The sequence below is a fragment of the Lynx canadensis genome, chromosome F1, assembly GCF_007474595.2.
Source record: "Lynx canadensis isolate LIC74 chromosome F1, mLynCan4.pri.v2, whole genome shotgun sequence".
Lineage (NCBI taxonomy): Eukaryota > Metazoa > Chordata > Mammalia > Carnivora > Felidae > Lynx > Lynx canadensis.
Window position 1 is genome coordinate 23008885 of NC_044319.2, and position 20748 is coordinate 23029632.

The 20748-nt window shown below is 35.4% G+C and overlaps 1 protein-coding gene across 1 annotated transcript in view; it reads right to left on the reverse strand.

Annotated features, from left to right (window-relative positions):
* SWT1 (SWT1 RNA endoribonuclease homolog) overlaps positions 1-20748 on the reverse strand; it is a 102072-nt gene that overhangs the window by 70683 nt on the left and 10641 nt on the right. Inside the window, exons 5-9 of the mRNA XM_030302409.2 lie at positions 11843-12581; positions 7283-7342; positions 5923-6052; positions 4866-4967; positions 4075-4263 (exon numbers count right to left, since the gene is read on the reverse strand). Coding sequence (XP_030158269.1) covers positions 4075-4263; positions 4866-4967; positions 5923-6052; positions 7283-7342; positions 11843-12581 — 1220 coding nt within the window. The remainder of the gene's footprint in view (positions 1-4074; positions 4264-4865; positions 4968-5922; positions 6053-7282; positions 7343-11842; positions 12582-20748) is intronic.

The window sequence follows — 20748 nt, forward strand, 5'->3', positions numbered from 1 at the left end:
TAACATCAAAAACCCCACAAAATTATGTATAAACTATGGTTAATATAATTTTTAATATTTAATAGAATTTAAGCTTCTCAACAGCAGGCTTTGTCTATGTCATTCACTGATGCAGCCCCAGAACAGTGTCTGTACAGATATTTGGCAAATAAATGAATCAACAAAAAGATCATAAAAGAAAATATAAAAGTGATGGAAAAATGTCATGTGTGGGAGTGGCAGATTATTTTGCCCTTATTATAAAAATAAGGATTATAGAAGATCTGGAAAATACAGAAAATATGAAGAATTAAAAATAACTCATAATTCCATCAGCTAAAATATATCCAATATTCATCATCTGTAAGTATACATAATAATCTATATAAATCTAACAAATTTGGGATGATATTTTTTATTCTTTTTTTTTTTAAACTTTTTTTTTTTTTTTTAACGTTTATTTATTTTGGGACAGAGAGAGACAGAGCATGAACGGGGGAGGGGCAGAGAGAGAGGGAGACACAGAATCGGAAACAGGCTCCAGGCTCTGAGCCATCAGCCCAGAGCCTGACGCGGGGCTCGAACTCACGGACCCCGAGATCGTGACCTGGCTGAAGTCAGACGCTTAACCGACTGCACCACCCAGGCGCCCCTTTATTCTTTTAAATTCTATCTTGTTATTAACATTTTTGAAATATAGTAATATTCTCTCACATAGCTATAGTATTGTATGTAACTTCTCTAATTGTTAGGCAGTAAGGTTGTTTCAAATTTTTTGCTGTATAAATAATGTTGTCATGAATATTATATAAATCACTGTAAGCATCTGATTATCTGTTTACAATACATTTCTAGAAAGAGAATTTTATCTTTAGGCTTCTCGATAACACTGATAAATTGCTCTCCTGAAAAGTTACTAATTCATATTCCCAAAGCACTGAAGCACTGATTAAAATGCAAAAGAATAGCTTTCTCAACTTAGAAGCAATAAAAAGAAATAAGGAAAGAAAAAGTGAAAGATATAAATTAAAAATGTCTATACATAAGATATTAACAACATTAAGAATGGCAAACAGGAAAATATTTGCAGTGAACAAGGAGCAGACTAGTTGTACTTCTTCTTTTGTGAATTATCTATTATTCTTTGTCCATTTTGGAAAAAGGGATTTTTTTTTTTGTTTTGGTCAAGCTGTATAAGCTTTCCATTTAACAAGGACACAAGAGAATTACGCCTATTCTAGGCCATAAACCATCAAGTACTTTAATATATGAACTCAACAAATCTTCACAATCATTTTTTGAGCTGGGGGTTATTTTTCCCTACTTCATTTCCTTAGTTTCCTCAACTTTAACTTTCTCCAGGTCAGGTTAATCAGATTTCAAATCCTATACTCTTCTCACCATACTGAACACTATATAAAATAAACACAATTTTGAAAAGGGTTAAAAAATGCATTGTTATCACACTCAATGATTATATAAAAGGAATATAATACATACAAATTAGCAATTATTAGAGTTGGTTGCAAATGTGCTTAACATTTGTAAAGTGTAATAAAAGATCAACTTGTTCTTGCCTTTTTCCAAACAAGCACTTTAATTTTACTCAATAATCCTGAATTTTTTTATAAGAATATTAGTTCATCATTAGAATATAAAATGTAATTTTACTATGATAAAAAAGCCTAAAGATATTTCTAATGGATATCATAAAATCATTATCAACAGAATAAACTTATTAAGTACACTGTACTTTATACAAAGAATGTTTTTAATGATCAGTCTGAAGGAAACAGTGATACGGAGAAACGCATTAAGTTCTTTATGTGACATAAATACTCGACATAGATAATTACACAAATAACCTAATTTTATATCTACAGCCTTAAAACTAAAAGTAATTTCAGCAATTTAATAAAACTAAGATAGAATAATACCATTCAAATATTAAAGGGAAATATGGATTTCAAGGAAGACACCCAGAAATTTAAACAACACAGAAGTTTGAGACCACTACTATAATTTATCCTCCTTAATCATCAAAAACAGCACAGAGTGAATAAGTTAAATTATCAAAAAGCACATGAAAATGGAAAAGTCAAAAGAATCATTCTAAGCATCTATAAATAACAAATGTGGCCAATCTATTCAAAGTGAACTCTAAAATAATTTTCAAAGCAAATCTGTTGAAGAAATAGATATGCTATATAGGATAAGTTCTTAACCTCTCTAGGTCTCAATTTCCTCATCTCTAAAATGGGGCTAATAAGAGTATCTTCTACAAGTACTACATGGTTTGAATGATATCAGCTGTTAAAGCTCCTGGAAAAGGGCCTGGAGAATAATGGCCATATAAATGTTGTCTATTATTATCATCCTTATCCATGCTGTTATATAACAAAATATAATTTATATCAACAAACCAAAAAATTTTAAATAAAAGATTAAGAGTAAAAAAAGTTCCCATCTCTTTTTAAGGTTTGGGCTTTCACTGACATGATGGTTTGGATGAGGGGTTACGTTTGTTAATCGTGTGGTTGTTTAAAAATAAAAGCATTGTCGGTTAGCAACACATACCACAGTATTTATGGGTAAAAATGATACGATATGATAAATCTGAGATCTGCTTCAAATTCCTGCAGCAGTTCTTGCAAAATGCTGATAATTACTGAAAATGAGTGATAGGTACATAGGGATTCATACGTTATTCTACCTCTGCATTTGAAATTTTTCATAATGAAAAGTTCAAAAAAAAGACCATCTAAGATGTTTGGTTTAATATGAATGTTCAAACATTTTGGTCTTAACTCTAATAAGTGATATGTGTGGTTTCCCTTTGAAAGCTCTTAAACATACCACATGAAGCTCAAAATGCACAAAGATTGTATATGGAATATATATACTAAGAGCTAATAAACATTTGTAAATGGAATGAATGAGTGAATGAATGGGGGAGACCCTTTCTCTCCAAAGATTGGACTAACAACTATTAACAGGGCTAATACCATAATTAGATTCATCATAGGATGAATTCTTTCATATCTTATGGTGTATGTGAATATAGCAGAAAACATATACCCACGATATTTAAAATAGAGTGAATGTACATAATATATACATAATTATGAATTAACAAGAAACAAAGTTTTAAAGAATGAAATAAATTCTCTAAATATATGTATAAACTCTGCAGAGACAACAGTGTTATTTTACACACAGATTTTTTCCACAAAGTTATATATATAAAACATAAAGAATATACTTAGGTCCTAAGACTAGAGTGATTTAAAAATGGCTTAAAAGAAAATCTAGAGACCTTTATTATACAAACACCTCCTTATTACAGATTCTGACAAACCAGAGGAAAACAATGCCTCTCCCTGCATTATACTAACTGCATACAGTGACAGATTCGAAACCTAGATCACTTACTGGCTTCATCACTCAACAATGATATTCACACACACACAAAAAGAATCCAAAGTATTGTAATAGAGAAAACTATACATACAGAATTGTACAGTCACTGTGAAATACAGACATAGCCTAAGAAGCAGAAAAATCAAAATCAAAACCTCTGAACCAAACCTAACCGAATATCCCAAACCATCACTACACCTGGCCATTCCATATTCCAATGATTATAAATTATTTTTTAAGATTTTTTTTGTTGCTGTTGTTTTTATCAGGCACCTGGGTGGCTCAGTTGGTTAAGCATTTGACTTCGACTCAGGTCGTGATCTCATGGTTTGTGAGTTTAAACCCTGCTTCGGGCTCTGCACTGGCGGTGCAGAGCCTGCTTAGGATTCTCTCTTCTCCCTATCTCTCTGCCTCTCCCCCCCACCCTCCCTTCTTCTTCTCTCTCAAAATAAATAAATAAATTTTAGAAGAAATAATAAAGATTTTTTTTTTTTTTAAGTAATCCTTCCACCAAACCTATGACCCTGAGATCAAGAGTCACTTGCTCCACCGACTGAGCCAGCCAGGTGCCTAATTATAAATTTTTCTTTTACATTTTGCACCACTTCCCTCCAATCATGAGTCAGCACCCAAATAAACCTTAATTAGAAAACATCCTGAGAGAACCATACTTACAAACTTTTTGAGATGCGAGTTGTATTGATTGACCCCATAGCTTTTTATCTTGATTTTTGAGACTGTCATTGATAAAATGAACTGCAGGTATAGCTTTGTGCTGGGCGTGTTTTAGTAGTTTTCCTGCCTTCATACGATCTAGCTCTTGTACAACCACCCAGGGAATTATTAACACAAGTCTATCAAAGCCTGAAAAATAAAAAAAGATTTCTTAGAAGTCAACAAATGTTTATTTGGTTACTAAATTGAATTGTTTTAGGAGAATTGGAAGTTTTGAAGTAAGGAATTCACAGTCTAAATGAAGAGATAACACGGGGCACTTAGGTGGCTCAGTCAGTTAAGTGTCTGACTTCAGCTCAGGTCATGATGTCATGGTTCAGTTTGTGAGTTTGAGCTGTCGGCACAGAGCCCCCTTGGGATCCTCTGTCCCCCTCTCTTGCTGCCCCTCCCACGCACTAGCTCTCTCTCTCAAAAATAAATAAACATGAAAAAAATTTTTTTAATGAAGAGATAAAACATAAAAAATGGAAATTAAAAACAGATACAAGAATCAAATAATTGTACAAAAACAAATACTATTGGAGATCAAAGAAGAGTAAGTTTAGATTGTTAGGTTAACCTCTCAAGGCTCTTTTTTTAATTTATGCTGATTATTAATATACATATATTAATATATATACTTCATAGCATATCCAAGTGGAAACGTGTTTGTGAAAAAAAAATACCCCACATCATTGTTGATATAAAATATCAACTCAAGTAAGAAAATCAGAATCATGTTTTATAAGTACCTGGGATTTCTGTGGTCTTCAAAATTCTAACAAATTTGAGATGATTCATCAGAATATTTGTGTCAATAACAATTAGAAGCTTTTTATCTGAAGCACTTTTTGCTAGAGAAAAAGAGTAAAGTTAGGATTTCATGGCACTTGATAAAAGACTTGTATAATAACTAAAATTTGGTATCATAGAACTTTGATGGTATTCTTAAGACAAGGCAATCCTTTAGACAACAAAAACAAAACTGTTTAATCCTTAAAGGGACAGTAATCAATGTTTAATTATCTACTAGTAAAACATCATGAATTGTTTCTGAGTGGACTTTAAATCATGAACTAATTTGCCCTGGTAGTTAACTATGCTCCCAAGCCCCGTTCTGCATCACTAGCAGCTGTGCACTTATAATTTATAAGCTAATTTTAATATACGGTGAGTGAAATGTAGTTGAAAAGAAAAACACGTGAAAGTAAAAGAAAACAGATAACACCAGCATTGTTATTTCACAGGGCCATTGTGAGGATCAGACAAATTAATGCACAGGAAAACACTTAGCAAACTGAAAAGTGCAATGTGACTGTGATGTAGCAATACTATTTTTATAAACACAACTCAAACCAGTATGCTAATAGATTTTGGATAATATCTATCATTATCTTCTCCCAGTGGTAAAATTGATCAAAACTTTACTACATAAATAAAAAAACCATGAGTATAATACCTTTGAGCAATTTGCATTATTTCTGATCAGTGCTTTACATAAGCTGACATTGTCAAAAGTTAGGATTAAGACCAAGACTAAAAGACAACTCTGATCATTGATAGCACAATAATAGATAACTGTGATTACTGATGCTTGGCAAAAATATGGCCAACTGCCCAATAATGTGATGATAAACAAATATTTGACCAGATTCCTATAGCTAGAAGAAATATATCATACTTCCTTATTTCAAATGAGCACACCTTAACATCTTTCATCTAAATATTATAAAAATTGAATGTTCGCACATTAGGTTCCTAAGAAAGTACAGGAGATCATAAACATCATCATCTACATATAGGATATACCAGGAGAGGAATGTACATCATCGTCCACCAAGTCAATCTCCATGCTCGTTAACTCCCCGGAAGATAAAACCACAGGTAAATCCACACTTTTCCCCACACGTACAGCATGGAGCTCTTCCACTATCTGCATCTAAATAGCAAAAGACCCACAGTAAAATATTTTGAATTATCTCCTCTGCAGATTAAAAAGGCTTGAAAGCTATTAATTCTAATTAATTCACCGAAGATGAAATGGTTTGTGGGAAAAAAATTACAAAAATACGGAGGCCGCAAGATGAAAGAATACAGATTTATAAACAAAATGCAGGGTTTTAAAACTAGCTCTTCTCTTACTACTTCTGTAACCTTAGGCAAGCAAAGTATTTAACTTGGGTTTCCATTTGTTCACCTATGAAATAGGAATGTTAAATATCTATTTCCTGGTAGTAGTTTTGTGAGGACTGAAATAATGTGAAGTTCCCTGCACAAAACCTACTCCCTAGTAGCCCTTCAAAATAAGTTCATCCTCATCCCATGTTTTCACTTCAACGTACTCTGGGAGCCAAATATGTTTACATCTGGATGATGAACCTCTTCTTGCGATTTCTAAGACTGTTTATGAACCATCAAAAACTGAAATCTAGACTTTAAGACCCTTCTCACTTCAGGGAAGTAACTCCCTGATATATTTTGATGTGAAGGATTGTAAATATAATCTAGTTTTAGAGAAAGGGTGAGAAATCTTTCTTCTCTCAAGGAGCACCGACCCACAAGACAGAAAAATACAACTGACCATCACAAATAAGAAGTAATCAATATGGTTGTAAAGTCTTCTTCAAATAGGAAACTGCAACAAAGTGTTCCACGAATTTAATTTTAATATAGGACCAAGAAACATAAAATTCTATGCAATAATTTCATGAGAGTCAAACAGGAGATTCCAGCTGGGAAATGAAGCCAACAGGTTAAAAAAAAAAAATGCAGTCACTCTCATTTTCAATAATATTTTCACCTTATTGCTGATTAGAAAAATGAAGCCAACAAGTTAATATCACACTGCAGTTTGGCAAGCCTAGGTATAAGCATGCAAATGTGTGATAACATTAAATGAGAATTCATATAACTTGTGGACACAGGCTCCATGCTCTTTATTCAAACCAGTTTAGAGCTTATTAAAAACAAAGACATAAAGGTGATCAAGTAAATTAAGTATTTTTCCAGCTAGTTTTTCATGACTTCACAAACTTACATATTAGGTAGAGATATCACTGTTATTTTCATATTATCAAGGTTTTCATAGCCATTTTTTTAATCTATAAATATAGGAACTGTTTGACTTAATTTCATTAAAATATTCAAAGTAAATAAGTATATCAGTAACCTCTTGATCTGTATCTTGAATACTTTCAAGGGACACTGAAGAACATGGAGCTTCAAAACTCTGAAATGAAAAGTAATTTCATTAGTTAAGGATGAAGTATATACCTAGGGTAGGGTTTGTAACGTTGGCACTATTTACATGTGGCATCAGATAATTCCTTGTTTTAGGGGTTATTATGTGCATTATGCTGTTTAACAGTATCCCTTGCCTCTACCCACTAGATACCAGCAGCACCTCTCCTTCCCAATCTTGACAATCAAATATGTCTCTATCTACTTAACAGCCAAATGCCCCCCCTAAGAGGCAAATTGTCCCTAGATAGAAACTTCCCCTAAAATAAAAAAGCCTCATTCTGTTAAGTCAGTGAAACAAGGGGCACCTGGGTGGCTCAGTCAGTTGAGTGTCTGACTTCAGCTCAGGTCATCATCTTGTAGTCTTGAGTTCGAGCCCCACATCAGGCTCTGTGCTGACAGCTCAGAGCCTGGAGCCTGCTTTGGATTCTGTGTCTACCTCTCTCTCTGCCCCTCCCCCACTCACACTCTGTCTCTGTCTCTCAAAAATAAATAAATGTTAAAAAAAAATTTTTTTAGGGGCGCCTGGGTGGCGCAGTCGGTTAAGCGTCCGACTTCAGCCAGGTCACGATCTCGCCGTCCGTGAGTTCGAGCCCCGCGTCAGGCTCTGGGCTGATGGCTCAGAGCCTGGAGCCTGTTTCCGATTCTGTGTCTCCCTCTCTCTCTGCCCCTCCCCCGTTCATGCTCTGTCTCTCTCTGTCCCAAAAATAAATAAAAAAACGTTGAAAAAAAAAATTTTTTTTAGAAGAAAGGTTAAGTCAATGAAACAAGATAGAAATTGTTTAACGTTTACTCCTTCACCTAAAAATACTTGTATTATAAGAGTAGAACTACATGCCACCCTGAGAAACAGAAAGAATCATGACCAAGGTAAACAAGCTGGCCTTCAATGGTGGGAAATTTTCACCCAGGAGTAGCTGACCCACTTGTAAGAGTGACATGACAGGGGCACCTGGCTGGCTCAGTCGGTGGAGCATGTACCTCTTAATCTCGGGGTTGTGGATTTAAGCCTCACATTGGGTGTAGAGATTACTTGACATCTTCTTACAAAAATAAAAATAAAAGTAACATGACAAAACAAAGGGAACCTAAAGATTATGATATGGCTGAAGGAGAAAAGCTGAAAAATGCATAGTTGTCTTATACATGGGTAGAGCACCAGAGGTCTGTGTTTTAATTTTTGTCTTTCAACAGAAGTCAAAAATCTCTCCATTTTCCACTGGCACTTTTGCTAAGCAGATGAGATTTACCTGACCCTATGTACAGGTAATAGGGAATTCAGCAAAAGCCACTGCTAAATTAAATCATCTTCTAAGAATTCTGCAAAATAGCACCAAATTCACATGTATTTTACAGGCAGCTATATATGGTATAAATTACATATTCCCTTTAAACAAGTATATCATAGGTTGCTTTACTGGGAATTCAGCTTTCATCCTAAATTCCCAACGCCAGTCTTCACATGCTATAATACCATATACATCACACACATAGGCTCATTATAGCTTTACTGTGTCATGACTCTGATTTTGCAATCTCTTCTCCAATTGACTTTAAATCTCACCAGATCCTTAAGGTTCTCTTCCATTAGGAAGTGCCAAACAAGCCAGAGAACATTATCAGAATTTCCTACAACTCCTGATATTTAAAGTCCTGTTGTTCATTTACATAGGTCACTACTACCCTTCACTCTCTTTGACCACAGGCCACTTCCAGTGACTTTAATAAATTTTCTATCACTTCTCCAAACCAAAAAGTTCAGGTCAATTGTTCCTGAAGACTTCTCCCTATTAAAAAAAGAAAGTCTCAGTGGGCATTTGTTTGCCTCCTCCTACCACACTTTATTAAATAAATGAACTGGGATACAGCCTTCCCTGGGGATGACAAAAAGGAGTATCAATAATGAGAGTAACAATGACTTTATCTACTGGAGTGATTCTAAACTGAAAACCAGATTATACTGCTTCCCTGGTTATATTTCAGTGGCTGTCTACACCATCTAAGGCACACAAGATAAAACAGAACAAATCTTTCCCATGGGATACAAAGAAGTCCATTGCCTGACCTTGGCTTCCTCTCCTACTCCCTCTCCTATATGCAGATTTTCTACACATCTCAACTCTAGTCATACTGAACAACTTAAGTCCCCATGTATGCTCTGCCATGGGACAATCTCATGACTTGCTACCATTACCATGCTGGCCCTCCACCCTGGGAGAACTCTTATTCTTGCTCTACACACCCTTCACACCAAGCTCAAGAATCTCCACTCTGTCAGCCCTTCCTTAACTCACCCCCAAATTTATATAACACCAGCCCAATTCTTAGGGCTCTAATGTTTATTTCACTGTATTGCAACTGTATTTGTCTACTAATCTGCCTCCTTGGGAAATTCTTGAGGGTAAAGATCATCTTATTCATCTCTAAATCCCTAGAAACTAGAAGTGTACCTGATACATAATAGGCAGCTTTAATTAATGTTTGATAAACTGTTGAATTACTACCTCATAGACCTGTAGGAGGAGGATGCTATTTATAAAAGTGGCCTATAAAAAAATAAAAATAAAAGTGGGCTATGAACTATAAATCTCTGGACCATTAGTTTTCAATGGTGAGGGGAGGGTGCAAATGAAGGGGTCTCTATCAAAGGGCTATAAAATATAAGAAACAAAAGAAGGTATTTTCTCTTTGGAAAGCATAATGGAATTACTAAATAACAGGATTACCAAATCCAGAAAATAATAATTATTTCCTTGTGAAGTACACTCATAATTTTAGGAAGATAATTATCTATTAAAGAATTTGTGAGAAAAACAACAAACATAATGTTAGGAAGATTAACTACTGTCAATAATATGCTAAGGAGAATATACTAAGATAAGAACAATATTTACTTGCTGCTCCTGTGTTTAAAGGACTTTAAGTCAGATTAGATTGCTATCAAAGGAACAGTTTATAAGGAGTTTTAATGCCAAGAACTGGAAAGTAATCATGCAAAAACTGCTTCTCCTACAACTTAATTAATATTCATGCTAAGTACCTCTTTTGATTTATGTGGTAATTCTATTTAGAGACAAAAAGAGACTGTAAGGTATACTGCGGGGCTTTCTCGTACTGTTCCTTACATGCACAGTACAGGGGGAACATCAAGCAATGACACCAAAGTGTTCACTGAACATCTTGCAACTTCAAATTCCTTTCTCACATTTTCTCTAGAGAACTGGTTGTAACCCAAGAAAACTGGAGCTTTCTTTTAAGAAAGCAATAAAAAGAACAAACTCAACTGTTTTCTTCTTTGGACCCTTTCAGTTACACTGAACGAAAAGTACTCTCTCCAGCTCTTCCAGCCTCCCTAGTTATAATCCCTCTGTGTCTCCTAGGAAGTATCTTATAGTCTTCGTTCCTAAAAGCAGGTAGGCTCAACTACCCCTGTTTATAAGCAGTCTCTAAACATCAGGCTGTCGGAAGTTGTGAAATTCCAAAGTTCTTAAGTTCTCTTAAAGGTAAATAATTCTAGGGGTGTCTGGGTGGCTCAGTCGGTTAAGTGTCCGACTTCAGCTCAGGTCTGAATCTCACGGCTCCTGAGTTCGAGCCTAGCATCGGGCTCTGTGCTGACACCTCAGAGTCTGGAGCCTGCTTCAGAGTCTGGGTCTCCCTCTCTCTCTGCTCCTCCCTTGCCCCTCAAAAATAAACATTAAAAAAAGTTATAAAGATAAATAATTTTATTTGCCACAGGAACGAGGCTAGAGAGATTAGGTTCTCCAACTAGTCCACACGTGTTGATTTATTGCATAATTTAGAGGCAAAAGAGATGTGCCAAACTTTCCAGGCTGGATCTCTGTATACTAGTTCCGTTTGCTTGGAACATCCCTGCTTCTCCCATCCCACCCTACCTGGCTTCACCTGAATAACTCCTTTTCATTCTTTAGCTCTCAGTTTAAACGTGACCCTGTCCAGCAAACCTTTCTTAAGTAACCCCTCTACAGTGTACAAGGCCATTATTCCCTGGCTCTGTATTCCCATGTTAAGTGATAAGTACTTATTAGACTTAAGATGATTGCTTGTGTGTCTCCTCACATGAAGGAGTCTCTGAAAACAGAGACTGTGATTGCGGTGCCTGGTAGTGGCACTCCAAAACAACTCGTTAAAGGAATAGCTCTTCAGAAGAGTAACCTGGATGTTCCATAGTAACCAGGGTTAGAGAAGAGCCTAAGAGACGGTCACAGTGCTTTTTTGAAAGGACTCTCTGTAAGTGCTGCTTTCTACCTTTTCACAATTACCTTCTATTACCAAGTATCCTTGATACTTACTGGGATTATCTTCCTAAGGAGGTTGGAATTAAAAAGGTAAAATAAAGGAACCAACAAATATCTTTCTGACTAAGGTGAATCCGCTCTCTGTGATCACTATTAATAATAGAAAAAACTCAAACCTGACTGTTACTAAAATTCTTTGCTACAACCGACATTCTCATTTTGCACCACCTTACCTGGATTGGGTTTTCACCAGAACCTGAATCATTACTTTCTCGATGCTCATGATGATATTTTCCTTTCCACTCATGTACAGCCTGTTTATACGTGGATTCTGAAAATAAACGTTCACTTTTGTGCCTAGTCAAATTTAATGAAGCTTGAGAACCTTTCAGTCTTTCTTTCTTCTCCTGCTTAGTCTTTGAATTGTTAGACTCTAAATTGAAGACATTCTCTTCTACAAGCTTCTGGAGAGTATCACGGGATTTTATTGGGATTTTGAAACTGATCTTCCTTCTTCTAGATTCAAGGGATTCCTTGATTATCTTGTCGGAATTACAATCCTGAGAAAAATGGATTCTCTTGCGTTTCCCCAAAACACATTTTTCAGAACTGTCTCTAAATTTCCTGTACCTTTCTTTCTTGAGTTCTTTCAACTTCTCCCCCTGAGTGAGTAAATGAGGCCATTGTTTTTCACTTGCTTGGCCTTCTGTTTTTGGTTTCACATCTTTGGCAATCTTAGGACCGCAAAAGTTTTTAATTCCATGGTCAGCCTTGCTCCTAACATTTGTCAATTTAATATCTTTAAAATTGTCATATTTAGTTAAATCTTTTTTAGTCCCATGTGAAGAAGGGTTCTGTGAGACAATTTGATTAGCATCGGAATATGATGCTTCCTGGAGTTTAACAGGCCCTTGAGGGGATAAAGAACTGATTTTTGGTCTCCTTCCTGGAGTGTCGGTTTCTACATTCAATCTGTAAAGCAGCACAGAAACCTAAGTTACATTACAGTTACACATGATTGTATGTACTGTTGCACTGTATCATTTTAGTTAGGGAAATGACAGAACTGGCTTGACACAAACATCATAAAAAATACATGACTACACTAAGAATGAAATGTAAAGAATTACTCTACAGGGGCGCCTGGGTGGCGCAGTCGGTTAAGCGTCCGACTTCAGCCAGGTCACGATCTCGCGGTCCGTGAGTTCGAGCCCGCGTCAGGCTCTGGGCTGATGGCTCAGAGCCTGGAGCCTGTTTCCGATTCTGTGTCTCGCTCTCTCTCTGCCCCTCCCCCGTTCATGCTCTGTCTCTCTCTGTCCCAAAAATAAATAAACATTGAAAAAAAAAAAAAATTAAAAAAAAAAAAAAAAAGAATTACTCTACAAATGGTGTTGGAATACTGGTTTGCTATTTGGAAAAAAATCAAATTTATAGCTTCATATAATATCAGGCAATATGAATTCCTTACAGATTAAACACTTAAGTGCAAAATAATTACCATAATTGCTACACTTCATATTAATCCCTTAAAAGCCATATGGGAAAAAAGGGAGTATTTATCCGATTTCTTAATAGAGAACTTCCTAAACTTCACAGTGGTGAGAAAAATTGCAAAGGGAAATAATAAACATAAATGACTATTTACAAGGCGACTGGCTGGCTCAGTTGGAAGAGCATACAACTCTTGATCTTGGGGTGGTGAGTTCGAGCCCCATGCTGGGTGTAGAGCTTACTTAAATAAAACTTTAAAAAAAAATGACTATTTACTTTAAAACTTTAGCATACTGGAGCACCTGAGTGGCTCATTCGGTTAAGCAGCCAACTTGGCTCAGGTCATGATCTCATGGTTTGTGACTTCGAGACCTGTGTCAGGCTCTGTGCTGACAGCTCAGAGCCTGGATCCTGCTTCAGATTCTATGCCTCCCTCTCTCTCTGCCCCTGCCCCACTCATGCTCTGTCTCTCTCTCAAAAATAAACATTAAAAAAATTATTTGTAATTAAAAAAAACCCTCTAGCATATTGAAAGATAATAAAAATTTTTAAACTGGGAAATGGTATTTGTTATATATGTGACACTTATCAACCTTAGTAAATAAAAAGCACATCAAAAAGTACTGACTCTAGAATAGGACATAAGCAGAAAATTACTGGTGAGAAAAAGGGAATGGCTAACGGACATTTGAGAAAAAAAGTTAAACTTCCCTACTAATCATAGACATGCTAATGATAATGACATACCATTGTCTTCTACCAAATTAGCAAAGATTTTAAAATAGCATTAAGTCTGGCAATGGGTTGAAAAATGGACTCTCTCATGGTAGAAATGCAAAATGATGTAACAGTTCCACAAAGGAATTTTTGACAATATAATTAAGAATTCTAAAAATGTTCATATTCTTTGACTTACTAGTAATTCTCATTTTAGAAATCTATACCAAGGTGAAAAAAATTAAAAATGGACTAAAAACTTTTTTAAAATCCAGGATTATTTATAATAGCAAAAGTAAGGTAGTAAATACTAAAATTTTAGAAATGACTAAGAAATATGCTATTACATTATGGCCATTTCAAATGATACTTATGAAAGTTTTCAATGATCTAACAAAACATATTGATATAACATACTGATATATCATTCAGCAAAACATATTGATATAAACATATTGATATACCATGTTGATATAACATTCAGCAAAAATCAAGCAGGGCACAAATCTGTATATATAATGTGGTCTCAACAATTTAAATAAGCATAATAAAAAGTCTTGAAAGAAATGTACTAAAATATTAAAAGTAGCAATAGCTAGAGGTGATATTTTCCTGCTTAATAAAAGTATTATTACTTTGTAGTCAAAAAGAAAGGCGAAAAAAAAATCAATGAAATACAATCTGTTAATTCATATCAATAAATCCTTGAGTCCATTGGAATTAACTGTCTTGAAAGAAATGTACTAAAATGTTAGAAGTAGCAACAGCTAGAGGTGATATTTTCCTGTTTAATAAAAGTAGATACTACTTTGTAGTCAAAAAGAAAGGTGAAAAAAAATCAATGAAACACAATCTGTTAATTCATATCAATAAATCCTTGAGTGCGTTCGAATTGCCTGTCACTGTGCTAGGCACTGGAGAGGCAGTGGAGGATACATCCACTGAGTCCTTACTCCCAATTAGCTTATAGCCTGGCAGGGGAAAAAGAAATAGTAAATAGGTGACTTCTCAAATAATTCATTACAAAAGAGCAAACTATAAACATCTCGGAGTTTTTAATAGGAGTTTCACCTAGGTCTTCATCTGATTTTATCTTCTATCTCCTCCTACAAAAAGACTACACATCATTATTTATCTGTTAGTAAATAATGATAAAATTTTAATTTTAATTTTAATAGGACTTTGTTTGGCATCTACTGGTATACCCAGTTTAAGATGCTGGCTGTATTAAAGAAAAATCAGGAAAACAACAAACAGAACATAACTCAAGAATTTTAATGGGACCCTGTAGTTCTCTGAGCATTTTCACATTCCTTATTTGTTCTTCATAACACTGTACTGCATCTTTTGTAGCAATCTAGGCACTATGGTCTACATGGTCATAATTAATGAAAACTGAATACAATACCTTTTAAAAGGCCAACAAAATTAAATCTTAAAAATCATCTCTTATCAACTAGTTTTGCAAAATGCTATATACTGTGATAATGCGGTTTTATACTTGCAACCCCAAAATACTAAAGTTCTGAGCTCTTTTTAGATATAAGTTAGACATGGAGCAAATACTCTTCATTTTTTTAAAGTACTTATTTTTTTATGACTTAGTGTAAAATCAATTTTCAGCTGAAGTTGAAACACCATTCTTGATGAACTCTTGTGATATAAGAATAAATGTGAAATTCTGTCAAAACTATTATTACACTTGTGTTATGTAAAAGTTTAGTAGCCATTTTAAATTTGACATCCTACAGAAACAATTTCTCAACACTAGCAGCTGTTAGACTGCTCTGTTGGTGATCATGATGTACCTTCAGGATATTGAATTGTATACTTACTTTCAACTTAGCTCAATTGAAGAATAAATTACTTTTTGGCTAATTCTGCCAATAATGGGCACTGCTGGTGGCAATACTGCCCTCTATCTAATAGTAACTGAGGTACAACTTCTCACCTCTTCAACTCCTGGACTTAAAAAGATTTGGTCAATAGTGATGAGGCAACTTACCGGAGAAATCCCACAAACTGACAGTGCACTGTTCACAAAAATGCTTTCTGAAACTTTCAAAAGCAAACTTAAGATTGTTACCCTTGCTAATGTTTTCATTGCTGATACATCCATGTATACATCAACCATGGATCGAGAATTGTGGTAATGGAATGATGTTAAGTGGCTTTCAGGATGACAAAATTGTTTTTTCATCTGTACCTCAGCTTTCACTGAGGTCCCACCAATTTGGGGACCTTCCCTATAGGTGAATAGGGAGATTTTTACAGAAGATGCCATATATCATAAAGAAATACTTAGAATCTTGAGGCAAATAAGTTTGTTCACTTTTCCAATAAATAAATAACAGCAAATGAACCACTTTCTTTGCAGACAACCAATGGTTGTTAGAAGTTCTGCACTATTGATACTAATGTTTCCAAAGCACAGCTTTCTTTTGTCCAAACTTTTCAATATATAATAGCTTCTATCCCATATTGTTTAAACACATGATGAGACAGTTCTAAAATACCTACTGTGACATATAGTTTGTCTCTGACAAAAGAAAATTTCACATAAGTTACATCTAGAGTACTTATTAATATATGAAAGTGAATATTCAGATATTAACAATAAATCCAATATGCCACATATTACTGATGTTGTTACTCTCAGTAGATACAATGATAACCCACACAACATCATTGATCACACATGGATTCAGGAATGCAGAAATGTTGCAGTAGGCATTCAATTATTCAGCATTGCAAGAGCTAAAACCAAATAGCATTTATTTTTTTTAACATTTACTCATTTTTGAGAGACAGCATGTACACCTATGGGAGACGGGCAGAGAGAGGAGACAGAGGCTCTGAAGCAGATTCTGCACTGACAGCAGAGAGTACCACAAACAGAGGGCTTGAACTCACGAACCACAAGATCATGACCTGACCTGAAATCAGATGCTCAACCGACCGAGTGACCCAGGCGTCCCCAAATTTTGAATAAATACTAAAGCCAAGGTGAACTTCATTGCATCCTTGGAATACTTTGGATCCCACTCTCAAAATAATTCAACAATATTGCTTCTTCTTCCCCCTAAAGACAACGTGGACAAGGCTAAGGGGGTAGTATGTAAATTAGAAGTCTATTCATGCTCTTGTAACATAGATGTAAAATCAAGAGCTACAAAATGTGCCCTTAATGAGGCAAAAAGTAACTAGTGAAAAATCAAGCAGTGTTTTAGAATTAAAAAAAAAAAAAAAAAGAATACTCTATGATAAAAGGCATTAAAAATCCAGTTCAAAAAGTTTAGAAGGTGAGGGAGGAGCCAAGATGGTGGAACAGCATGGAAGTTTTTTGTGTGTCTCACGTCCATGAAATACAGCCTGACCAAGAATAAACCATCCTGCATACCTAGAAAACTGATCTGAGGATTAACACAACAATCTTCACAAGCTGAACCACAGAATTCAGCAGGAATTCACCCCAAAAGAAAGAGTAGGAAGAAATGACACCCAGGGACTTAACCAACACAGATACAAGCAAGATGTCTGAACCAGAATTTAGAATCACGATAATAAGATTACTAGCTGGAGTCGAAAATAGATTAGAATCCCTTTCTGCAGAGATAAAAGAAGTAAAAGCTAGTCAGGATGAAATAAAAAATGCTATAACTGAGCTACAATCTTGAATGGATGCTACAGTAGCAAGGATGGGTGAAGCAGGACAGAGAATCAGTGATCTAGAGGACAAACTTATGGAGAATAATGAAGCAGAAAAAAAGAGGGAGAGTAAGGCAAAAAAGCATGGTTTAAGAATTAGAGAAATCAGTGACTCATTAAAAAGGAACAACATCAGAATCATAGGGGTCGCAGAAGAGGAAGAGACAGAAATATGGGTAGAAAGGTTATGTGAGCAAGCCATAGCAGAAAACTTTTCTAACCTGGGGAAAGACACAGACATCAAAATCTAGGAAGTACAGAGGACTCCCATTAAATTCAACAAAAACCAACCATCAACAAGGCATATCAGAGTCAAATTCACAAAATACTCAGGCAAGGAGAGAATCATGAAAGCAGCAAGGGGAAGAAAGTCCTTAACCTACAAGGGAAGACAGATCAGGTTTGCAGCAGACCTATCCACAGAAACTTGGCAGGCAAGAAAGGAGTGGCAGAATATATTCAATGTGCTGAATCAGAAAAATATGCAGCCAAGAATTCTTTATCCAGCAAGGCTGTCATTCAAAACAGATGGAGAGATAAAAAGTTTCCCAAACACACAAAAATTAAGAGTTTGTGACCACTAAACCAGCCCTGCAAGAAATTTTAAGGGGCACTCTCTGAGGGGAGAAAAGATGAAAAAACAAACAAACAAATAAATAAAGACCGAAAGCAACAAAGACTAGAAAGGACCAGAGAACACCACTAGAAACTCCAACTCTACAAGCAACATAATGGCAATAAATTCTTATCTTTCAGTACTCACTCTAAACATCAATGGACTAAACACTCCAATCAAAAGACACAGGATAACAGAATGGATAAGATAACAAGATCCATCTATATGCTGTTTACAAAAGACCCACTTTAGACCTAAAGACACCTTCAGATTGAAAATAAGGGGATGGAGAAGCATCTATCATGCTAATGGTCCACAAAACAAAGCCAGAGTAGCCATACTTCTATCAGACAACCTAGACTTTAAAATAAAGACTGTATCAAGAGATGAAGAAGGGCATTATATCATAATTAAGGGGTCTATCCACCAAGACTTCACAATTGTAAACATTTATGTGCCAAATGTGAGGGCACCCAAATATATAAATCAATTAATCACAAACATAAACTCATTGACAGTAATACCATAACAAGTAGGGGACTTCAACACCCTACTTACAGCAATGGACAGATCATCTCATCAAAAAATCAACAAGGAAACAATGGCTTTGAATGACACACAGGACCAGGTGGACTTAACAGATATATTCAGAACATTTCATCCTAAAGCAGTGGAATATACATTCTTCTCCAGTGCACATGGAATGTTCTCCAGACCACATACTGGGACACAAATCAGCCCTCAACAAGTACAAAAAGATCGAGATCATACCGGGCATATTTTCAGCCCACAATGCTCTGAAACTCGAAATCAACCACAAGAAAAAATGCGGAAAGGTAACAAATACTTGGAGACTAAAGAACATCCTGCTAAAGAATGAATGGGCTAACCAAGAAGTTAAAGAGGAAATCAAAAAGTTCATGGAAGCCAATGAAAATGATAACACCACAACCCAAAATCTCTGGGATGCAGGAAAGGCGTTCATAAGAGGAAAGTATATAGCAATCCAGGCCTTCCTAAAGAAGGAAGAAAGATCTCAGATACACAACCTAACCTTACGCCTTAAAGAGCTGGAAAAAGAACAGCAAATAAAACCAAAACCAGCAAAAGACAGGAAGTAATAAAGATTAGAGCATAAATTAATGCTATTCAAACCAAAAAACAGTAGAACAGATCAATGAAACCAGAAGCTGGTTCTTTGAAAGAATTAACAAAATTGATAAACCACTAGCCACTTTGATCAAAAAGAAAAAGGAAAGGACCCAAATAAATAAAATCAGGAATGAAAAAGGAGAGATCACAACCAACACAACAGAAATAAAAACAATAATAAGAGAATATTATGAGCAATTATATGCCAATGAAATGGGCAATCTGGAAGAAATGGACAAATTCCTAGAAACATATACACTAAAAACTGAAACAGGAAGAAATAGAAAGTTTGAACAGACCCATAACCAGCAAGGAAATTGAATTAGTAATCAAAAATCTCCCCAAAAACCAGAGTCCAGGGCTAGATGGATTTCCAGGGGAATTCTACCAAACATTTAAGGAAGAGTTAATACCTATTCTCTTGAAGCTGTTCCAAAAAATAGAAATGGAAGGAAAACTTCTAAACTCTTTCTATGAAGCCAGCATTACCTTGATTCCAAAACCAGACAGAGACCTCACTAAAAAGGAGAACTATACAGCAATTTCCATGATGAACATGGATGCAAAAATCCTCAACAAGATATTAGCCAACTGGATCCAACAATACATTAAAAAAATTATTCACCATGGCCAAGTGGAATTTATACCTGGGATGCAGGGCTGGTTCAATATCTGCAAAACAATCAATGTGATTCATCACATCAATAAAAGAAAGGACAAGAACCATATGATCCTCTCAATAGATGCAGAGAAAACATTTGACAAAACACAGCATCCTTTCTTGATAAAAACCCTCAAGAAAGTAGGGCTAGAACATACCTCAAGATCATAAAAGCCATATATGAAAGACCCAATGCTAATATCATCCTCAATGGGGAAAAACTGAGGGCTTTCCCCTTAAGGTCAGGAACAAGATAGGGATGTCCACTCTTGCCACTGTTATTCAACATAGTATTGGAAGTCAGCCTCTGCAATCAGACAACACAAAGAAATAAAAGGCATCCAAATCAGCCAGGAGGAGGTCAAACTTTCACTCTTTGCAGACGACGTGATACACTACATGGAAAACCCAAAAGATTCCACCAAAAAACTGCTAGAACTGATTCAGGAATTCAGCAAAGTTGCAGGATATAAAATCAATGCACAGAAATCAGTTGCATTCCTATACACGAACAATGAAGCAACAGAAAGAAATCAAGGAATCGATCCCATTTACAATTGCACCAAAAACCATAAAATACCAAGGAATAAATCTAGGCAAAGAGGTGAAAAATCTATACACTGAAAACTATAGAAAGCTTATGAAAGAAATTGAAGAAGACACAAAGAAATGGAAAAAGATTCCATGCTCCTGGATAGGAAGAACAAATATTGTTAAAATGTCAATACTACCCAAAGCAATCTACATATTCAATGCAATCCCTATCAAAGTAACACCAGCATTCTTCACAGAGC